The 24,009-nt window shown below is 39.8% G+C and overlaps 1 protein-coding gene across 1 annotated transcript in view; it reads right to left on the bottom strand.

Annotated features, from left to right (window-relative positions):
• The window catches only part of ARMC4 (armadillo repeat containing 4), a 118,454-nt gene that overhangs the window by 50,865 nt on the left and 43,580 nt on the right, over positions 1–24,009 (bottom strand). The window contains exons 11-15 of the mRNA XM_018558739.1: positions 18,453–18,599; positions 17,196–17,405; positions 13,360–13,596; positions 7,932–8,042; positions 2,623–2,777 (exon numbers count right to left, since the gene is read on the bottom strand). Coding sequence (XP_018414241.1) covers positions 2,623–2,777; positions 7,932–8,042; positions 13,360–13,596; positions 17,196–17,405; positions 18,453–18,599 — 860 coding nt within the window. The remainder of the gene's footprint in view (positions 1–2,622; positions 2,778–7,931; positions 8,043–13,359; positions 13,597–17,195; positions 17,406–18,452; positions 18,600–24,009) is intronic.

Raw genomic sequence — 24,009 nt, 5'->3', positions numbered from 1 at the left:
GGACAACATCAGCTTCCATTCAGAGACTTGTAATGCATACAGTATATAATATGTGATTCAGTCAAAGGGAATTCATAGAAAAAAAAATTCAATTTTCATTTGACAAAGATACATACATATCAAAAATGCTTTCACGTCAAATGGCGAGGTCAGACAGGAATATGCTGTGCAGCATCTGACCATTTGGTGAAATTATGTTTATATTATATATATTATATATAATATCATACATATTTGTATGTGCCACATCCTGTTTCAGGCTTGTTTAAATGAACATGTGTATTTAGAAGCATGTGCTGGTATTGCTGAATGCACATGTTGCTGAGTGCTGGTATTGCTGAATTGTTTTCAAAGGTACAGGTACCAAGGTTGCCATTCTTATCCTGTCTTCACTACCTGAAACAAGTATGCATCCAATGAAGTATAAATGTCCAACCTGCTTGTTCCATGGCTCACTAAATCTAAATGAGCATCATGATGACACCCTTTTTTTCAAACTCAAAACATTTTTTAATAGGTCCTGGGAATTTTTGATACTTAAAGGAGCAGTCAGTCAAAGGAAAACAAGCTTAATAGATCTGGCAAGGCAGCTCCCACACAGTACACCTTCCCTCAATGGGCATTCAACATTAGCCCAGATCATAGAAATATAAAAAGAAGCACCAGACCAAAAACAGGTGAAATAATCCAAGGTAACTTAAATTGTTGGTAAAGTGGTCATAAAAAAACAGCCAAAGCACTTTGGGGTCAAACCACTCCCCACTCATCAATGCCCAACACAGCATCAAAACTTGAATGGGCCATACAGATGTGTAATAGGAATTAAACTCTCTTTGTGGATTTGCAATGCAATAGTTGCTGAGCAGCAACCAAAGTCATCAATATAAGCGCCCATAATTCTGTACTATCCAGTTAACTTTAATTTCAGGTTCCAAAAGTTAAATCAGGTAAAAAAATATTCCTTATTGGTTTCTTATTGGTTTATCAGGCTGTGCACACTCACAGTATATTTTCTAAATGTACGCCTCAGCTAAGAGCAACGTTCTCTGAAGGTGGCCATACACTTTTCAACCATCGCAAGACCTTAGTCTTGCGATGGTTGTAAAGTAATTAAAAAAACGTACGATCTGCCCATCTTGGACAGGCAGATCGTACTCTCGATCATCGCAAGCCCGTCCCCCTGAGGGGCGGGCTTCCAATGACCGCAATGCTGAACGGGCAGTGTGTGTGCGCGCACACCGGCCCGTGCGGCATTGATCTTACGATCATGCTAAAAACCAGCCGAAAATCGTACGATTCTCGGCTGGTTTTCTAGCATGCTCCTTAGACAAAAGACGTGCGACCGTACAGTGAAAACGGTCGCACGTCTTCCATACACTGTGCGATTATCGTATGATCGCGGGATTTCCCGCGATTATCGTGCGATAATCGCACAGTGTATGGGCACCTTAATGAAGGGAAGGTGTTGGGGGAGGACTGAATGATGGATCATCCTATATTATTTGCAACTGCTGTCATGTTTTCTACAGTCCTCAGAAGGGTTTCCTTTCTTTCTGCAGAGATAAAACATGCAGAGATAAACAAAGTTTTTCTTCTAAGCATCAAGTTGAAATAGATAAACATTTGGAGGGAATTTACTAAAACTGGAGCGTACAGAATCTAGAGCAGCTGTGCATAACAACCAATCTGATTCCATCTTCAGCTTGCTCAGTTAAGCTTTGAAAATGGAAGCTAGAAGCTGACGGGTTGCCATGCACAGCTGCTCCAGATTCTGTAGGCTCTTGTCTTTGTAAATGTTCCTCTTTAAGTCTTTAAGTCTTTTAAAGTTCCCTTTAAAATAAGCTTCATTATTCAGAGGAACTCTGTAGAGTTTCTCTCTGAGCGAGGACAAGTGCAGTTTGGTGATTCAGGCCTCTCTTTGTTCCTCAGACATAAAACACTCAAATATTGGCTCTTCAGGGAATGGACTCCTGTGAATGTAGACTTCCAACACCCAGAATGAAGAGCCATAAAAATAAGCACAGTATGATGCTGTAAATCTTCAGGGCGTAAACTGATTTGTCTAAGCACGGATTACCTTTTTATCTGTAATATACCACGCCATCCATCAGCGGCGGCAGGCCAATTAGATGACATCTCTGCTAAGCTGTACAGCAGATGAAGTAGCAGGCTGTATATTTTCTTCAGCTAATGTGTAGGCTAGCCATAAGTTATGTGAAGATTTGACGACTGAAGATATTTAGTTGTCCTGGCTCTTTCGCCAACAGCTGCTTATCACCGAGACTGATCTCTAAATGATTCCCTCTGAGGCGGGTTGATGTATATAAGTGCTCCTGAAAGGTGCTTATTGTGTCAATCTGATCCTTGCCGTCTAGGCACTTGTTCCTCAAGCCAATGAACTCATTTCGGCTCCCTGCTACTTTCATTACTCACTGATCTTGTCCTCTTCTTCTGAACAAAATCCCTCACCCTGTCCCTGACCTTCTTTCAACTCAACCAGCTGGCCAGCAATGGCCCAAAACGGCTTTTAAATTGAACATTATCACTGTCTGGGATTTAGATAATGCAAAACACACATCAACTAAGCTAGAAAAAAAGACAAAATCAAAATGTTACTCATACTTTGTCACATTATCCCGGCTGATGGAACACTTCCAGATGGCACCAGTCACTGCCGCTAATAGCTCCTTATTGTCAAACTTGTTAAGTAGCATGGCTAACGGCTGCAGACCTCCATATTGTCTGACCAGATCCCGGGTCTCCTCATCCTCCGCACACTGTACATCACAAACAGAGAGAAATTTGAGAAAGATTCCCCATCTCGTACACAACATTAATTTTCCAGAAAACATTATCGGTGTTCGTGTTTGCGAATCAACTGCCTAAGTAATAAGATTCGAAGTCTTCAGTAATATGAATTGCCTTATGGAGTGGGAATTGGTGATTATGGCTTGCCTGTGGCTTCTGTAGTACTGCCAATGCATCTCTGTTCATGTTATCCATTTCATAATACTTTACTTGGACATTTAATATGACATCAATTACAAGAAACAAAATAGCTGCTGCCACTTGCATTATAAGAGACAAAGTGGATGACTTACACAGAGAAGAATGCTGGCAGGAATCATAATCATACAACCTAATGTCATAAACAATACCCAGTCAGTAAGGAGGGTAAAGACTAAGGGAGCAAAGCAATAAAGTAAATAGAGAAATCCAGACAAACACCGGGTACGCTAAAACGCCTTGGAAAAAAAAAAGTACATTTTTTTGTCGTCACTTAAACCACAACATATGTAAGTTGCAAAAGCAAATAAAACATAATGTGAGGACATCATTATGGGGATCGTTGGAGGAGACAAAATGAAAGAGTGGTATGCCAAATGAGGTGAAGAAAAAAAAAAGTTTCATTTTAACAAACATTTTGGCTTGGACCTGAATAGCTGGTATAACTAAAGCCCCATTATATTTCACTGTGCCGCTTTTATCCTGCTTGTACATTTGGACAGACATCCTAAAGTGTAGCACAGTGCTGCTCAACTCTCTCATTGGGGGACTGATATTGGCCACGGGAAGGCTAATTCATGAAGTTAGACGGATACAGATGTTTTCTTTCCATCATATAAAAACTGAATAAAGAAGTCTATTGCACTGAAGTTTACATTTTTTTTTGTTTAGCCAGAAATACAGCTTTATACATGTCTATTGGCCTGTTTGTTCAAACTTCACTCTATAGCAGAGCCCCCGACACTGATCCGATACCACACTTCCTGGTGTATGGAATAGCATGTCCCCTGCAGACCATTGTAGCTCCTCCAAAGACCTTTATGTCACTATTGTGTCGTGCAGTAACTAGGGGTCAGCAGGTATAACCACAGCAGCCAGTGTTGGGGCAGGGGGGTAGGGGATAGCTATTTGACCAATTGGAGAGATTGGATTGGGGTTGGGAGCTCTTGCCATGACCTGGCAATGCTGCCTGAAGTGGGTGTCTGAGCCACAAGTAACACCGTTTACATATATGTAATTAATTATTTTGTCTGGAGATTATACAGTTCTGAATGGGTCAGTCCACCCAAAAAATATTTCAGATACAGGTAGGGTATACTAGGCTGAGTGACCAGTTGATTTCATATACCTCCTAAAGATTTAACAGGAACATTTCTACCAAAGCTTTCCATCCTGTTCCTGGCCACCTATTAGTATAATTTCTCCGTGTACAGCAGGGGTATTCTCACTCCATTAGTTGTATTATCCATAATAGGGAGTAAAAACCTAAAGAGAAAGTGACACACCCTTGTAATGGCCAAGGCAGCTGCGCAGATCCAGAAACTTAAGGACAGAGACTCAGCTAACAGACTTCCTAAAATATGTAAAAGACCGTTTGTGGTATAACTTTCCAGAACCACTTAGCCAGGGGTTGGCAACCTCAGCACTCCAGCTGTGGTGAAACTCCAAGGTGGACTTCGCTTTTCAGATCAAGGGACAAGCCTCTGATAAGCACTAAACAAGATGCATTGTATCAACATTGTTGTCATAGGGTTAATTTACTAAAGACGAATAGGCTATTTTGCACTTTACACAGGAATTTTCACTTTGCAAGGGAATTTTCCCTTATCTTAGTGAATGAGATGAAGCTCTGATGACTTCCATCATCCAATCACGTGCAAACAAAAATACTGTTTTTTATTGTCCTTGCATCTGAGTGTTTGTTTTTTTTTAGGTGAATTTTGACCACATTCTAAAAGAAAATTTGCTTGCAAAGAGAACAGCCTAATTGCCTTTAGTAAATCAATGTACCCTGGCACCACTGTCTGTGGGATTCACAGAGGAGCCACTTTTAGCATTCCTGAAACACAAGGTGGGTCCTTTCTAACAGCTGGGTCCTGACGATTACAATGGCAGAGTGCACATATTCAGGTGAAGCCCTAGGCAAAGCCCAAGGTCCTTGACAAATTAAGTAATAAATAGGCTAATACTATACGAACAGACCGCACTATCGAGAGTATTCCAATACTTCAGACTTTATTGAAATTCACAGCAAATCCAGTGTAACAGTGTATGTAACAGCAAATACCAGCACCGCAAACCCCCAACCAGCTACAACCTCTCACACGTTTCACCCATAGGTTTATTCATAGACCTCTACAACCTCTCACACGTTTCACCCATAGGTTTATTCATAGACCTCTACAACCTCTCACACGTTTCACCCATAGGTTTATTCATAGACCTATACAACCTCTCACACGTTTCACCCATGGGTTTATTCATAGACCTCTATAAATAAGCCTATGGATGAAACATGTGAGAGGTTGTAGCTGGTTGGGGGTTTGCGGTCCTGGTGTTCGCTATTACATTCACTGTTACACTGGATTTGCTGTGAATTCCAATAAAGTCTAAAGTATTGGAATTCTCTGGATAGTGCGGTCTGTTCGTATAGTTCTACATTCCAAGGTGGAGACGCACCTATTAGACCAGCACCTGGGGAGTCCTGATGGCGCCTAAGGAATTGGAGCGGTGAGATTTCTTTTGGCTCTAAATAAATAGGGTATTATCTGAAAAATCTAAATTAGAAAAAGGCAGTAAAAACGTGGAGTATTCCACTCTTACATTCCAGTAAGAGTCTTTACATTTATATTCTCCTGTCTGCTTTAATGAGGTCATCAGCTACAGTATATGCCAAGCAAAACTGCTGCAACTAAGCAGAATCATTATAATAAAAACTGCACATCATCACAATAAAACACAATAGTGTTCCTTTTCTCCATCACATTTAGTCCTAGACAGATAGCATTTCAACTGCAAAACAATAAACAGCAGACAATTATATAAAAAAGAACCTACCTTAAAGATAGCACTTGCACAATTCATCTGTAGCTCTTGGTTTTCACTGTTCAGGTTTTTCACTAGATCTTCAATCATCTTCTCTGTCTTAATTGCAAGCCTGTAACTCGGCTGAAAAATAGGCAGAAAATATTTAAATAAATAAATACATTAAAATTATATGTATATCGCTTCTTGGCTTGTATTTGCTATTTTGTACCCCTGGGTGTGACAGAAACACTTAGGTGACAATTTATAAAGGAGACCTTAACCCCCTCTTCACCAACCACAGGACATTGCTACAAAAACTTTGCACTGCGTCTGCATTTTATTATTATTTTTAACAGAGGTGTATGATGTGCTGCAGTGTGTTTTTGTTTAATGCAGCAAAGAACTTTCACCACTAAAAGTAGAGAAGGTATCACATTGTTCACTTAAAGGGTATGTAAATAATAAAAATGAACGTCTCTTATTGAATTTCCTTTGGTCTGTTTAATGCACCAATGAAAGTGTTTTGTTTGAGTGCAAAAAAGTATAAAAGTATAAAAAATAAATGCAGCCACAATATCTAAGGACTGGTAAGCTGCAGTATATTCCATTTCTGGTTTTGGGTTTGGATATGCTTTAAAGTAAGCCTTTGACATATATAACATATATAACATAAAAGGCAGATGCGTGGTGCTGAATCCTTAGACAGGTTGTAATTCCACAAAGTCACATGATAGACGGAAGTGGGTTTGAATGGACCAGATAGCCCCTATAATGAGCCCCAGTGTAGTACCAAAAGAAAAAGAAGAAGCACTCCTTCTCTTTCTTCTGACTTATATAACATAGTTAAGCTGACATAAAGTCACACATGTTACAAACTGATTTTAAAGAAGAACTCCGGGCGCAGTGTTTATCAACCCTTGCCCTGGGGCTACCCCCTGCATTGCAAGGGTTAACTGTTTGTTTTGGTTTAGAGAGGAAAATAACAAAGTTATACTTACCCGATCCTGCGGCTGTCACAGTGCTCCCTCGGCGTCCTATACATGTGATGACTCAGGGACTTTAGACTGCTGCAGCGGAGGTGGAGGAAGACTAGAAGGACCAATCTAAGGCCTGGTTCACACCTGGGCGTTTTACAGCGCGTTCCTACGAGCTGTAAAACGCTCGACATGTGAAAAACAATAATTGCCTATGGGCATGGTTCCCACCTGGGCGTTTTACAGCGCGTAGGAACGTGCTGAAAAACGCCATACGCCCAAAGAAGTACAGGAGCTTCTTTTGGGCGTATTTGCCACGCATATCCATTAGGATACAGCCAGAGGGCCCTCAGAAACACGAGTCTGTTGCGCGTTTCTTTTACCGCAAATCGCTGTAAAAACACGCAGCAAACGTGCATATTCCGTACGCCCAGGTGTGAACCCAGCCTAAGAGCATGCTAATTCAGAGGATCAGGGGATTATAACTTTATTTTCCTCCCTAGACCAAAGAACAGTTGTAGTGTGGGGGTAGCCCCACTGCAAGGGTTAATACAAATTATGCCCAGAGTTCTTCCTTAACACCTTTTGGTTTGGATGAAACATGTGAGAGGTTGTAGCTGGTTGGGGGTTTGCGGTCCTGGTGTTCGCTATTACATTCACTGTTACACTGGATTTGCTGTGAATTCCAATAAAGTCTAAAGTATTGGAATTCTCTGGATAGTGCGGTCTGTTCGTATAGTTCTACATTCCAAGGTGGAGACGCACCTATTAGACCAGCACCTGGGGAGTCCTGATGGCGCCTAAGGAATTGGAGCGGTGAGATTTCTTTTGGCTCTAAATAAATAGGGTATTATCTGAAAAATCTAAATTAGAAAAAGGCAGTAAAAACGTGGAGTATTCCACTCTTACATTCCAGTAAGAGTCTTTACATTTATATTCTCCTGTCTGCTTTAATGAGGTCATCAGCTACAGTATATGCCAAGCAAAACTGCTGCAACTAAGCAGAATCATTATAATAAAAACTGCACATCATCACAATAAAACACAATAGTGTTCCTTTTCTCCATCACATTTAGTCCTAGACAGATAGCATTTCAACTGCAAAACAATAAACAGCAGACAATTATATAAAAAAGAACCTACCTTAAAGATAGCACTTGCACAATTCATCTGTAGCTCTTGGTTTTCACTGTTCAGGTTTTTCACTAGATCTTCAATCATCTTCTCTGTCTTAATTGCAAGCCTGTAACTCGGCTGAAAAATAGGCAGAAAATATTTAAATAAATAAATACATTAAAATTATATGTATATCGCTTCTTGGCTTGTATTTGCTATTTTGTACCCCTGGGTGTGACAGAAACACTTAGGTGACAATTTATAAAGGAGACCTTAACCCCCTCTTCACCAACCACAGGACATTGCTACAAAAACTTTGCACTGCGTCTGCATTTTATTATTATTTTTAACAGAGGTGTATGATGTGCTGCAGTGTGTTTTTGTTTAATGCAGCAAAGAACTTTCACCACTAAAAGTAGAGAAGGTATCACATTGTTCACTTAAAGGGTATGTAAATAATAAAAATGAACGTCTCTTATTGAATTTCCTTTGGTCTGTTTAATGCACCAATGAAAGTGTTTTGTTTGAGTGCAAAAAAGTATAAAAGTATAAAAAATAAATGCAGCCACAATATCTAAGGACTGGTAAGCTGCAGTATATTCCATTTCTGGTTTTGGGTTTGGATATGCTTTAAAGTAAGCCTTTGACATATATAACATATATAACATAAAAGGCAGATGCGTGGTGCTGAATCCTTAGACAGGTTGTAATTCCACAAAGTCACATGATAGACGGAAGTGGGTTTGAATGGACCAGATAGCCCCTATAATGAGCCCCAGTGTAGTACCAAAAGAAAAAGAAGAAGCACTCCTTCTCTTTCTTCTGACTTATATAACATAGTTAAGCTGACATAAAGTCACACATGTTACAAACTGATTTTAAAGAAGAACTCCGGGCGCAGTGTTTATCAACCCTTGCCCTGGGGCTACCCCCTGCATTGCAAGGGTTAACTGTTTGTTTTGGTTTAGAGAGGAAAATAACAAAGTTATACTTACCCGATCCTGCGGCTGTCACAGTGCTCCCTCGGCGTCCTATACATGTGATGACTCAGGGACTTTAGACTGCTGCAGCGGAGGTGGAGGAAGACTAGAAGGACCAATCTAAGGCCTGGTTCACACCTGGGCGTTTTACAGCGCGTTCCTACGAGCTGTAAAACGCTCGACATGTGAAAAACAATAATTGCCTATGGGCATGGTTCCCACCTGGGCGTTTTACAGCGCGTAGGAACGTGCTGAAAAACGCCATACGCCCAAAGAAGTACAGGAGCTTCTTTTGGGCGTATTTGCCACGCATATCCATTAGGATACAGCCAGAGGGCCCTCAGAAACACGAGTCTGTTGCGCGTTTCTTTTACCGCAAATCGCTGTAAAAACACGCAGCAAACGTGCATATTCCGTACGCCCAGGTGTGAACCCAGCCTAAGAGCATGCTAATTCAGAGGATCAGGGGATTATAACTTTATTTTCCTCCCTAGACCAAAGAACAGTTGTAGTGTGGGGGTAGCCCCACTGCAAGGGTTAATACAAATTATGCCCAGAGTTCTTCCTTAACACCTTTTGGTTTGCCAACAACTATGAAGTACATAGTATTACCTGACTAGATATAAACTGGATGGATTGTTCGTTTTGGAGCTCACACTACATAATTGTTAGTAATTCTAAAGTAATTTGCACAGGCATCGTAAAATCAGATCATAAGGTGTGTGGCCAGCTTAAGAGAGATTCTCTTGAGGATGGGCATGTCAAAGCTCTAACTCTGAAGCTCATATCTATAAGCAGTGTATAGGTTTCCAAATTGCCCATGTCTTATGTCAGCTTTATTATCATAGATATGGAACAGATTTACTTAAAAGCAAATCAATCACAAACCTGAGCATATTATTGTTATTATTATTATACAGGATTTATATAGAGGCAACAGTTTGCACAGCGCTTTACAATATAAGGAAGACATTACAATCACAATACAATTCAAGACAAGATGGTAAGGAGGGCCCTGCCCCTGAGGGCTTACAATCTAAAAGGGAGGGGCAAGTGATACATGAGGAGGTATGACAAACGTATGCATATAACGACTCTATGATTAAACCACACTACAGCGCAAAATGTGTAAAAGGCAGACAGCCTGTAGAGTGTTTTGTCTACTTGTTTTATGTGCTATACACAGGAAGGCACGGCATCCACGGAACGGTTTGCGAGGATACTTGTTTGGGACGGGGGAGTGGAGTTAATAGCAGATTATGATATGACAAACAAATGCAAAGGGAGTTTCTATCTTTCATTAGAACCTTATGTGAAAACGTCATGTAAAAATATATTTTTTTCATGTTAAAATGATCAATTCAGGATTGCAAATCTTGAGTCTTAATGGAAAAGACAAACTTGATCTCACTCCCTCTCAACTCCAAAGACATACTGATGTTCCTTTATAGGCATCCTCTAAAACCAATATAGAGGCAAGAGGTAGCGGGGCCAAGCTCAATCTTTACAGAAAGTCAGGATGTGCCTTTATTTAGAACCTCCCATTTAATTAGAACCTTAACTTTAATTAGAATCTCATACAAAAATGTAATGTAAATATATATATTTTTTCATGTAAATGTTTATGATTGCACATCTTGACTTTTAGAAAAGTGGAACTTGATCTCCCTAATTTCCAACTCCAAAGACACACTGTTGCTCCTTTAATGTGATGGGCACCCTCGATGACCAATAGAGTGGGGCTAGATACTGGATGGAGTGGGGCCAAGCTCAACCTCTATAGGAAAAATCAAGAGCTGCATATAACTTCAGTTGCTGAGCAAGTAATCATTCTAGAAAGACCTTAAATAGGGCTGTAGACTTCTTTTCCACACCCATTCACCAAACGTCAGTATTGCCACATGAAAGAAAGGGGTGCGAGTCACATGCTCCTCCATATGTGGAAGTACCAGGTATTTTGGGAGCAGTGGGAAGCAGAAAAAAAGCTGTGCTGCAGGAGAGCAAGGTATTGATGTTCACCTGTTGATTTGCCCTTCATTGAAAAACACAGGTTGCTTTAAAGTGAACCTGTAGAGAAATATGAGCTGCTACTTACCTTGTACTGACCCACCACGCTAGGTCTCTTCTACTCCCCTAGGATCCCCATAAGATCCCGCTATAGCAGAGTGCTCCATGGTGCAAACAGCAACCATCACATATCACATTCTCAAACAATTCATCCCCACGCAACTACCTCCTCATGTATCACTGGCCCCTCCCTTTAGATTGTAAGCACTCAGGGGCAGGGCCCTCCTTACCATCTTGTCTTGAATTGTATTGTAATGTCTTCCTTATATTGTAAAGCGCTACGCAAACTGTTGGTGGTATATAAATCCTGTATAATAATAATAATAATAATAACCAGCTTTGACTTGCCCTTCCCACAGTGCTGGTAACACAGTTGACTGACAAGGGATCTGAACAGGACACACCTGCCAAACAGTATGGGGGTGGTAAGTGTATCGTTTTTCCACTTTTTTTCTATGAAGGAGGAAAACCTTCTGTCTTTCTGTCCTTTTCTGTTTTTATGTATCCACTACCTTATGAAAATGTGTTACTGAAACATTATTGTTTCAACGTATCTGCTTTTTCCTTTATTTTCATGTGGTTTTATAGTCAAGCCTAAACACTATAAAAAACCTATATAAAAACCGCACTAATATATACTGTACAAATAGATATCTTAACACATTAAACAGAGTTCAATAAGTTAATGGCAAAAAAACTGTGGTTGCAGCGTCTGACCTGCTATCACTTTACAAAGCTTAATAAAATAGCTCAGCCCGAAATTGCCTATTCTTCAGAGAATCGTCCAAAGTTTACATCATCATGCTGTTTTAATTATTTAAGTACCAAACAAAAGGTTAATCAGAAGACCATTCAGCTTGGATGGTAACCTTATAACCATCTATTCCGTAATAAACACTAATAGAGGATTTAACAGAAGAAGTTTCAATTAGTTTTCGCACAGATGTTTCAGCCCCGTGTATCAGGGGACTCCAATCTTCCGATACACCATATTTAGAACTTATGTGGAAAACAGAGTAAAAGGTTACTTCATATAAAAATATACCATTCTCATTTTATGCTCTTCTGGGAAAGAAAAGTCAAAAACATAAAAATATAAAACCACAGTTATACAACTAGACGCGTGCCAAGATAAAAACGACCAATAGGTCAGATTTACATTTTGATATTATGCTATAATAATATTATGGATATAGGCTTTAGGACCATTTAAACATTTATGTTCATATCTGACCTGTTATGTCAAATGTAATTTTCTTTCTATTAGCTAAACTGCTTAAAATGACTCTTTAAACCCCTATACATGATCGGTTTTGCCTGAAAATGGTTTAGATTAAAACTATTATTTTCTGTCTGTGTTTTTTTAACTAAATATCTCTGCATTTGATAAATGGGTATAGTTTGAAAGGCAACTGGAGTCTTTAAATAAATGTTAAGTTATAAATATGAAAGAAATGCCTTGACTGTAAATAATCTTACAATTGTATAACTTTTTTTTTAAACCCTGGTTCTACATACAGTTTTACATTTTATATGTACATCTACTCTTTATATGTATGCTTCCTGGTTAATAGTGCTGCACACTGCTTTTGCCTTACTGATATTCTTCTTTCACTGTGAGTTTTCCCGGGTCTTTCTGAATGAATGTAATAAACTTTCGGCAGTCTTTAATGACATCTAATCTGCACAAAGCTCATAGACCTAGGGAACTTTTTAAGAAGGCAACTGTTTTACTCAAAACAATTGTGTCCTTATATCAGTCCTACTGATTTGTGTGTAGTATGATTTACAACACAAATTTAAATTTTTAGTATCTGTTTGGATTACATTTTTTACTACATAAATAATTGGCTACTGAACTGTGCCCACTGATATCTTGTCGAATATTATTATTATTATTATTATACAGGATTTATATAGCGCCAACAGTTTGCACAGTGCCTTACAATATAAGGAAGACATGACAATTACAATACAATTCAAGACAAGATGGTAAGGAGGGCACTGCCCCTGAGGGCTTACAATCTAAAGGGAGAGAATAATGCCATCATTGTGGGTATTGTTTTTGATGGTGCCACTTAAGCGGTGGTTGTGTTTTTTCTAATATTAAAAAATACAATTTAAATGATGTTAAGTGCTAGTTTGATTTTGCGTGGTCTAAAAAAAATCAAATAAAAAAAAGTGAAATTACATTTTCTTATTTTTCTCAAACAAAATGTCAAACCCAAAAACTGCCAAAAAAAAAATCTTCTAACCTGTCCGTCTGCTTCCTTTTCAATTTAAACTCATATAAAGCCCACACATAGTCTGCTTTTTCATACATCCCTTCAGAATTATATGATCATCAGAAGCCTAAAAATGTCCTCATAATATACACTTGTTGTGTATAAGCAGGTAGAGGTACATACCTCTGAAGCACATTCCTGCAAAGTGCCCACCACAGGTATCAGCATGTTTGAATGAGGAGATTTAAGCAGTCTTGCTAGTAGCGGGATTCCTCCGGCTTTACGAATGGCTTCTTTATTCCTTGTGCTTTTAGAACAACTCCAAAGCGCCAAGGCTCCACAACATGCCACTTCAATGTCCTTCTCCTGCTCTGGAGTCAAGTTAGAGGATCTCATGGGAACGCAGTCCAACAGTCCCACCTTGAAGACAACATTATGGAATAAATTAAGCTACATTTGGTCGTATGAAAAAAAAACCCATAAACATCTGTACCTTGGGAAGTTTAGGCTTTTGTAACAAAGTTAAACCAGGATCTGAGCATCAAGCTCTATGATCTACATATGTTGTTTCCCAACTTCTGGGTGTACAGTGGTCAAGGAACAGGCAGTTGACATGGCAGTAGCTATTAGACTCCTATCTCTAAATTAAAAAGGTCCACGCCCAGATCTGTCCACCTACTTTATCCTATTCAGTAAAAGAAACTCAGTGGCCAATTGGGTATATTCAATGAACAGAGGGCGAGATGGGCGGGGCTTAACTCATCTTGGTAGAGCTTATACCCAAAACAAAAAGCAACATCTTAAGTCAGACTGGCTAACTGGCAGCTGAAATCTGGCTAGTTCAACGCTGAAAAAGTGACTGAAGGCAATAAGTAAAAGCACTGAACTAATAGATAATGTTCTCCACGTCTAAAGTCCATGTACTGCCACTAAAGTTAAAAAGTCCACTCGATGTACCTTAGTTTGTGATGTTCTTTTTAAAATAGTTTTTCTGTTGCCAAATTTGACATTTAGAAGGCTACTGGAAGGGACTGCAGTATCTTAGGGAGTAGGGACTGCAGTATCAGTAGGGAGATGCCAGTTTATGCATAACCAAACTCTACTAAGCCTTGTAGTGGAGGTCAACCAACCAACATGTATAACCCTATGTAAGTGGATCTCTCTCATTTTTTCCCCAAATTAGTACAGATATGCATAATTAGCATGAATAGAAATGTGGATGCATTGGGTTGAGATTACAAGGCCTGCAGAAAACAATACCAGAACAATTTTACACTGATATAGTAAGAAAATACCAGGATAAAAACAATAGCCCTAGGTGAATAAGCTCTGTTCTTTGTGCGGATTTCCATGCTAAAAGTTCAACTAAGACTGCTGTGTACCTTTAGAGAGGCTCTATCACCAGTGGGAGGAAATAAAAGTAATAGCACCCTGTGGAAGAAGAACCTTTATACTTACCTGTCCAGTGGGTGGTGAGTTAAATCTTCACTTTCATGCCAAGCTTCAAGTGCAGCTGCTATGAGACACTTTCAGATGAATAGCGTGGCCCACATCCGGGTACTGGGGTCCCTACCGACCCCTACGTCACACAGGACAATGTAGAAAAACACTAGAAGTGTGGGGTAGCCACGGCAGCTGGGGCTCCGCATGAGAGGGAATTTTGCCTCACCACCTTACAGACAGATAAGTGTTTTCACCCACTGAATGCTTCACTTAAGTTTTTCCCAGTGGCAACAGGGTCCCTTAAATTTTGTTTTACATGAAAACTAAGTATAAGAAACCTAAACCACAGACGCTGAAGATTTTACTTTAACATAATTGTTTTCTGCTAGTTGTACAGAGAACAGATCGAGGGCTGTTTTTGTTTATTTAAAGTACAATTGTCTTCTCATCAGGCATCCATTAATTTTTATTAAGTGTCTTTGAAACGAATGGTATTTTCCAGACGCTAAACATACCCACGAAAGTTGCATTCCAGTCTCCCCCCAATATTCATTTTAAAGATCTCAAATGGAATTTCTTATTCCTCCAAAGCATTTCGAATTGAGCCGAGTTATGGAACTGGAAAATTACTTATTGAAAAGTTAGATGTACAAGCCAAAAGTAGGAGGGGCTACCGCTAATGCAGTATACTGCCCTGCTGTCAATGATTAATTAATTCTGCTCATAAACTTTACAAGTTATAAATCTGCCATAAATCGCAGCGTAATGAAAATCCCAGAAAATTAAAAAAATTGGCAAAACACAATTACAGCACTGGACATGTATTGTCTGTTTTATGAGTGCTTACAAAAGGGCAGTGTTGTAGTATAGGGTGGTAAAACATAAGCGTTTTATCTTCAGTAAAAGTCACACAGTTGCTCTTTTGAGGTTTGTTGTTTTTCTTTTGAGAAATGCTTGTGATAAAATAAAACCACGTTTTCACAGCTTGAGGATTATTTGGACAGAAAAATTTTGTTCCACTAGCAAAGCATCATTGTTCTTCTAGATTCAAAGCCAAAGCAACACGCATTAAAGCAGCAGTGCTCAACTCAGGTTCTAATGATCTCACTTAGCACGAGCGATCTCATCTTAAAAAACATTCCAGACCTTGAGGACAGGAGCTTAGCATCACTGTATAAACATGTATGCAAAGCTAAAACCTTAATTGTAGTTTTGGATAGAGTAGAGAAGGGTTAAAACTAGGGATGCACTGAAATTTCAGCTGCCAATAGTACCAAAATGGCGAAAAATGCAGTGCATCTCTAGCTTCTCTCAGATCAGAGCAGTCAGGATGGAGAGTGGAGTAAAAACATCAGTATCAGCCATCAGTACTGAATTGCTGTTTGTAAATAACTGAGGACATAGTAAGCACTTCCTATGAATAAACAGGAAGTGTTCTACATCACTTCCTGTTCATTCATGATTGTGGACATAGTAACTGGTACTGATTTATGAATAGACAGGAGCACTCAGTATAGAGGCTTCCTGTTAATTCATAACATGGGCTGCAGAAAAAGAGATTTAGGACTCTGTGTCCTCAATCTGTTTTTCTTTTTAAAAGAGAAATATCAGGGGTCTATTTAGCCCCGACAGTACATAAAAAAAATAACAACAATAATAATAAAATAATTTTAAAATAATTTACATTTTGTTTAAAAGGTTGGGAAAAAAAGTCATTTTCGGTTTCGGTCCCGGCCTGACAATTTTTAAATTTCGGTTTAGGTTTAAAAATTACATTTCTGTGCATCGTTAGTTAAAACCCATGTCAGAGAGGGCCGGGGAAAGCCGCGGGGAAAGGGCATGGACTGGGCCCATCTATGCCTTCTGACGGCGAGACGGTGTATAATGAGGCACTGGAACTCTCCACTGGCCCCAACGACAACAGAGATTACCATGGATCTTAAACTCCTGATGAATAAGGACAAACTGGATGCAGAGATGCATAAAGATACCCGTTCTACGTCTTTCCTATCACGCTGGAAGTATTTTCTTAGTAGTTCTTTTTCTGTAGAGGACATCCACCAAATCATTAAGCCCTTCCGCTACACTAAATGGTACTTGACTAATGACTTGTCGAATGCCTTGGGGGTCCTGCAGCTAGGGCAAGACTGACGGCCTCTCTGAGAGGCAGGTCTTGGCGTAATTTGAATACTGCTTGATTACACGGTCTGAATACTTGTTTATAGTGGGAGTACTGTTAGTATTGTTCAGAATGCTCCATCTACTATGCATATGTTCCTTGATGGATTGTTATGGATGGAATTAACCACTGCGTGGTATAATTATTACTTTGAAGTGATGACGTTTGTTTTAAAAATGTAAAGATTGCTAAAAGTTAATAAAACATTTTTGAAAAAAAAAACCCATGTCAGTTTGTTTTTGCTATCAGTGTGTTGTTGGGGGGATGTCCCTTCACTTCCTGTCCTGAAGACACAACCAGAAGTGAGAGGAAATCTGTACAAAGTAAGGGAAATTTCCCTCTAGAGTTGACCAATCCAAACTGAAAAACAAATCACAACAGTCAACAAAGTACTTACCAGCCTCTTGATGCCACCATGCTGCCTTACTGTCCGCCTGGCTCGTCTGAACTTTGAAACGTTTGCAATAGTTTCCGCTGCAAGGCATTTCAGATCCTTGTCCTGGCAGTCGAGTATGTTCACCATTATCTGCAGTCCTCCAAGGTCAGCAATGGCCGATCTTATTTGTGAATTGTGGCTAATTTCCTTTAAAATCTTCAATGAACCAATCTAGATGAAAGAAAAAAACATGGCAGAAGAGACAAATCAGAAATAGAAAAATACAGCTCATGCAAATTTATGAATATGTGTTCACTATAAATTGTATCTGCTTATCTCTAACCCTATTCTTGGCCCTAACATTTCACCATAACCCTTTTATGACCAAAGGTCAGTGATGACAAGATGCCCAGATCAAATTTAGCAGTGTGACCATGCTTTGGTTAACTTGACAATAACTCAATACTGTAATTGTGTCTGCAATCTCAGTGTTATACAGATAAACACTGTCAAATTCAGGCTGCCGTGGCATCTGCTGGCTTATTTTGCCAGTCACCCTGCCTGTGTAATAGTTAGCATAGTGATCACATGGTCAGAAACCTCTCTGATGATCAGAGGGGACTACAGCTGTTAGTGACATTCAGGAATGAGAGCCCCCAGCCTTGCAAAGTGTTTGCTGGTGGCTCCCAATATAAGAGTAATGTTTGTAATGTATCACCAGCATAGGGCATGGCTCCCCTTCCCTGAACTTCCTGTTGAGTACAAGATCACAAGGGAGAGCTCAGTCTCCAGCAGCCGTCCATCTACCAGCTTGGAGAAGGGAAGGAGGAGGAGCAGAGAGCAGGAAGGATGGGAGTGGTTTACCTTGCTGTGTGTTTGTGGAGACACACACAACTTACTAGCACACACAAGGGTGACTCCATAGGACCCTGCAAGAAAAGGAGCCACCCTGAAACAGGATATCAGGACCAGTGCTCAGGAGACCACCTGATTCTACAGAAAGCTAAAACTTTCAGCAGAGCTATTTTCTTTGAAACAATTTTGTCTAACTGAAACTTCAAACTGAACTATCCAGCAAGAAAAATGTGCTGGGAAGAGTCACTGCTGATAAGTCAAACACAAGTCGTCTTTCACCAAAGAAACAAACCGTGACCCTTTAAGAGTGAAAAGAAGCCTAAAGCTCCACCTCCTGGCTCAAACAGAGAAATCAAAATATTAATGAAAAATATTTCATATAGGAAAATATTATCTGCTGCACATTTATTAGGATGTCCATACCATACACTTGATCTCTTCTGTATCCAACAAGTTAATGAGAAGTTCCAGTCCTCCAACATCTCTTATAGCCAGCTGACATGTTTCATGAGCAAGATTGAAATCTCTCATTGAACAAAGAGCAATAACAGTGGCCGTCTGGTTTCCTCCCTAAACAAAAGAAACAAAAAATTATGCAATGAGTAATTAAAATGAAAATATTAATGAATGAAACAATAACATAATAATATAAACAAATAGTAGTAAAAATAATGATAAAAGTATGTCTAACTTTTTTATAATAAAAGCCTAAACAGTAAAGCAGTTAAAGGATAATTAAACCCTCCTGGTTTTTTTTGCATATATCTACTGCTAGGAAGTAGTAGATATATGCAAAAACATTTTTTTTTTAAAAGGCTAAGAAGAGGGTTTAAACTTACCTGTGTCTCTGCTGCGCGCTCCCGTCCGAAGATCTTAAGATTCTCGGGCGGCCGTAAAGGATCTTGGGGTGGGCACATGCGCAGTACAGATCTTCGGCCGGGAGAAGAGAGACGCAAGGTAAGTCTATGAAGCAGCGTGCACCTGCACAGCTTCTGTGGGACAGGAAGTACCAGGAAGAGAAACGTGTCAGCACTGGATTGAAGACCAGCACCAGCACTGGAGGGAAACATGAAAACTACAGGAAAGAAGAAGATGATCGGATCAAGAAGCATCATTTAAGGTGAGTCCTTACACCAGCATTGGGGGGGGGGGGGGACTTTAGCCTTTAATGTCACTTTAAGGTGGATGTTTCAGTAACTGCATAAGCGTGCATTAATGAATTCCTAAAATTGCACAATATACATTACCAGTTCATGATTAAAAAGCAGTCCTTGAGCTAAGCTCAAACTGTGCAGTAAGTCACAAAGAGGGGCTGGTCTGTGCAAGACATTTGTGAACAAAGTCAAGAATCGTAGAGACACCAGAAGGAACAACTCTGAGCCCGCATCTCAATCCAGGAATTAGACATTGCCCCCAGATGATGCCTGAACAAAAATGGCATTGTCATTGTCGGATGAAGGCACTGTCATTGTAATAAACACCTGAAAGTGTTAAACTGACGCATGCAGCATGCATACACTTAAAGCAGAACTACAAACTCTTATCCCTTACAGCCAAGGAAGGTGCCACTTTATTCTCTATTTTGATTGCAGTTGACATGTTGCTGCACATGTGACCAGCTGAGACTCCAGCCATTCAAGCGCTTGAATGTTTGGTTGAGAGCTGAAATAAGCACACTTGCAACCTTGACAGTTGGCATGCCTTAAAAGTAACTGTTTTGAGAGGCATTTAATTGGTGGGAAAAGTTCCTCTTTAACATGCATAAATATATCTGATGCAGATCCACTTCAGTTGCAAGAGTGTACGACTGAAAAATGTATTTATAACAGCAAAATATTGTGTAGCTGTCCTTATTTTGGCATTATGATTCACGTTACCTAGAGCTTGGCAAGCATGTGGATTTGCTATGTACACCATTGACTTTACTGACCAATGGGTAAAGGTCGGGCATACTGACACACCTTTTCAGTGTTCAGATACCTGCATATATATCAACTAATATGCATACTTCAGACTGTACAAGCAGTATACAAAGCAGCACAGTTACCTCAGTTACATTATTTTGGTGCCTTTTACAAGAATTAAAGCTTATATGGCATTTCTACCCAAAACTGTAATTTCAGTTTGTTGTGCAATTGCTGAGCCTGATGAAGGGGACCCTGCATGTCCCCGAAAGCGCTAGTTCTGGTGACATGATGTTCCAATAAACAAACACTTTGGACTTCAACACTATTGGTGTGCTGGTGACATCCGTTTATTTTTGTTTTATAAACCGTTCACACAGCGGGGGTGATTTACTAACCTAAACACACGCACGCACCAGGTGCGTGTGATTTTTACACAGCAAAGCGTATTTATCAACCAAAAAGTCTCTATAAGCATGTTTCCACTAATGCCATATATGGAAAAATCATGCACATGATGCATATATAATGCTGCTTCACAGTTTAGACAAAAATGGTTAGCTCATGCATTTACATTCCTGCATTAATCAACGCAAGCAACACAATGTAGAGCTAATTTACAAAACATCACCTTGCAATTCAGGGCAGGGCTTTGCACAACACACCTGCTAGGTGTGTACACACTACAAAGGTGTTTAGATTTCACCCATAGATCATGCTGGGAGGGAACACACTACAGAGGTGTATACATGTTCGTGGTGTGTTTATAAGGTTAGTAAATCAACCCCAGCCTTTCGATGTGCGAATGAGATTTGGAGAGCTGTATGGCCACTAGATGGAGCCACAGAGCATAGAACATTCCTATGATACTCTGTTCCATCTAGTGGCCATATAGTGCTGCAATTCTTGTTTGCACAGCAAAAAGCTGTGCAAATGGTTTATAAACCACCCCCTTAGTGTTTAGGGAGTGCCTTTTGAAAGGCTGGGTTTACACTTTTCTGCAGCTCCAACACTGAGCAGTTCAATATAAATGGCACACCAATGCACCAATGCAAAGCAGCTCCACTGCTCAGGTGTTGCAGTGCACCACAATGCACAGTAAAGCACAATTATGATTTGCAGTGCTTGGTGTTGCCAAAAATTATGCATGTTCTTTTTTTTTTTGGACAGAACGCACCTTAACACGATGCAACACTCTGGAAAAATGTGAACCCGACCTAACTCTTCCCCACTCTATCCAAAACTAAAATTTTTTTATCCCTAACCCAGCAGGTAATTCAAAACTTAGACATAGGTTTTGGATAGTGCTACCTTTTATCCCACCTCTAGCAACTGGCCCATATAAATACTCACAAAACAAAACAGGCAATATATTAAAGTTTGCTTTTTATTATTACCATTTAATGCCCAAGCAGTTTGTGTAATCTTTGATATGCCTGTCTGCCATCTAAGCTGAAAAATTACCAGCCTAAAAAGAAAAAAAGGGAAACCTGGCAATAAGACCAAGCAGTTCATCCCCTGCCTAAACTCCAGCTGACCTCAAGGCTGCTACAGAAAATAGTCCAGAAGGCAGAATACCATATTTCTAACAGATTTCCATAAATATCAAACAGAAAACGGGAGTGAATTCCAAAAATTCATCAGCACTGGGCCTTAGAGTCTGATTACTGAAGGCCCCCAGAGCAGAAAATATTTGCTGCAAATATCCAATAAAATTAACCATTCTACCCATACTATCAAAAAAGAGAATATTGAGTACTCTAAAATGTATTCAAGAGGGAACTGATAGCATTAAAGTTATTACTATTGTGTCTTAAAGGGAATCTGCCCACGCAAGGCAAAGCAACAGGACTACTTTATTGACAACCCTACCAGCAGCACATACTCATATGTACAACCGCCAGGAGCAAATTGAAATATCCAGTCCTTCTGTGTAAGGGAAGCATGTCACTTACTCAACTTCCTCCCACAAGAAAGTGCTGGAGCTTTGCAGTTGGCTGCTCAGGTACCCAGCGTTGTCACATGAGGGCAGGGAGAGAGTCCTCAGCCTAGTATAAAAACTTCTGAGCTTTAACGGGACTTCTTCTACCTTTTACCATGGATAAACATGGATGTTGTAATTTAAGCCATAGTGACAGCTCCTTTTGTGAAAAACACAACTTGCAGCTGATACCCACCCTCCCTGTGCTCTCCAGCTGCTTTATTCCTCCGTACGAGCTGGGAGTCCTCACCTGGTGTAAGCTCTGTATCAGATGGTGTCAAAGCTCACACAGAGGTAAACTATTTCTCTTCTTGTCAGGAAACAAGAAGAGTGTGTGGGCCTGGCAATTGGCCAATCAGGCCTGAGAAATGCATTCTAGGAGCAGGTCACATGCTCCTCCATACCTGGAAGCAATTGGTATATAATGAAAGCTCCAAATGAGCAATGTAGTTGTGGGACAGCGCTGAGAAAGTGAGTAGGTGGGTTGTTTTCTGTCCAGAAAACCTGTCCCTTTTCCCTGATTGGCCAGTGACAGAATCTTTATAAATATGTCTCTGAAGGTTCTCATTTATCCAGGTCATAGTATAGCTAGTAGCAGTTAATCACATTCAACTGGACTTTTTCTTTAATGTTAAAGACATTTCACTACTCTACTATTCAAGTAGCTTTCTCAGCTGTTATGAGCATCAGGAAAATACACCAGTATTTATAGCCACACCGGTAACCTTCCAATCACCATGAAATGTGTCAAGGCACATGCTGATTTTCCAAGAACATTACGGGAGGTGTGAAAGTTTGTGAAACCACCATGTTCTGTTTCCATAATTCAGTCATCATGATGCCATCAAGTCTGAGACATGTGTTTATTGTTAGATTCGCACAACTGAAGGTGTGAATTGTTGCCTAATCATTGTAAATATGGCATTATGTGTATGTGATAGATGGTTTTGAAGACCCTCCAGGTCGCTGTAAATGCTGGGGTATGTTCCTCAAGCTCGTTAGACCTAAAGAAGCTACTTGGATGAGTGGCAAAACATCCTCAACATTGCAGAACAAGTCTAGTTGAATGCCACAAACTACTGCGATATTTTATTTTTAAATAAAAGCAACTGCAGGCTCCAGAATTATAAGTAATCTAAATATTTGCTGTGCAATGGCAAAATACAGGTGTGCTTGAAGGTCAACTTTTTAATTTGGGAAATCTGATAACTGGCGTCATTATTTTACTTCTGTATTCAAAACGTGCAAAGTGTAACTAAAATGACATGAAGTTAATGTTTCTAGCACACGGGTACCCTGGAAAAATGTTCGTCTAAATTACACCCACATAGTATCAAAGCAACTAATAAGGCCTTAAGCAAATGCAATTACATGCTTGAGTGTTATTATATTAAAACATTTTACAGTGTTACATGGAGACTGTCTAATATGCATTCAGTTTGTGTTATTAGACCTTAGAGAGCAACCTGCTCGCTGAGGCTTGGAAGCTCGCCTCCTGCTTGATCTTTAGCGGGGTCATGTGGCCAAAAGGGATTTATGAGGTAACAGAAAAAGGAAGACGGCAGTTTCAAAGACAAGTGTACACGGGATGGCATTTAAGGTTGAAATACGCCCGTCTCCAACCAACAAACAGTTTAAGTCATGAAAACATTTGTGGGGAAATCTACACTACACAACCTTACCTAAACAGAACATGCTGTGACCACAGCGTGTCATGAGCTCAGCCGGCTAATTCGATTACATGTGTACAGGAGGTCTCGCTTGTGTTATTTTGGAAATCTAGGAAGAGGCTCAAATCACTGAAGTAAACTAAAACTTGAAATTTATGAGAAGACTGTGTGGAAATAACTGAGAAAGATTAAGAATTCAGAAGGAAATAAGGCCAAATGAAATGACAATTGAGTTGGTGTAGCAGTAGAGTCACATCAAATTAGACATAATTGCATTTAGCCTAATTATATTACAGAATGCTATTTGGGTAATGCAGTTCAGTTTCTCTGCAGTACGCTGTGACCAAAGCTCTTCTGTTTTGGCAAAAATAACTCTATACCAAGACACTAAAGGCAGGAGGTAATTAAAGGGTTATGGGAGCCTG

This window comes from Nanorana parkeri, unplaced genomic scaffold (assembly GCF_000935625.1).
Source record: "Nanorana parkeri isolate BGI_ZX_2015 unplaced genomic scaffold, ASM93562v1 scaffold355, whole genome shotgun sequence".
Lineage (NCBI taxonomy): Eukaryota > Metazoa > Chordata > Amphibia > Anura > Dicroglossidae > Nanorana > Nanorana parkeri.
The sequence above is the reverse complement of the archived record's forward strand: the minus strand, read 5'-3'. Positions and strand labels throughout refer to the sequence as shown.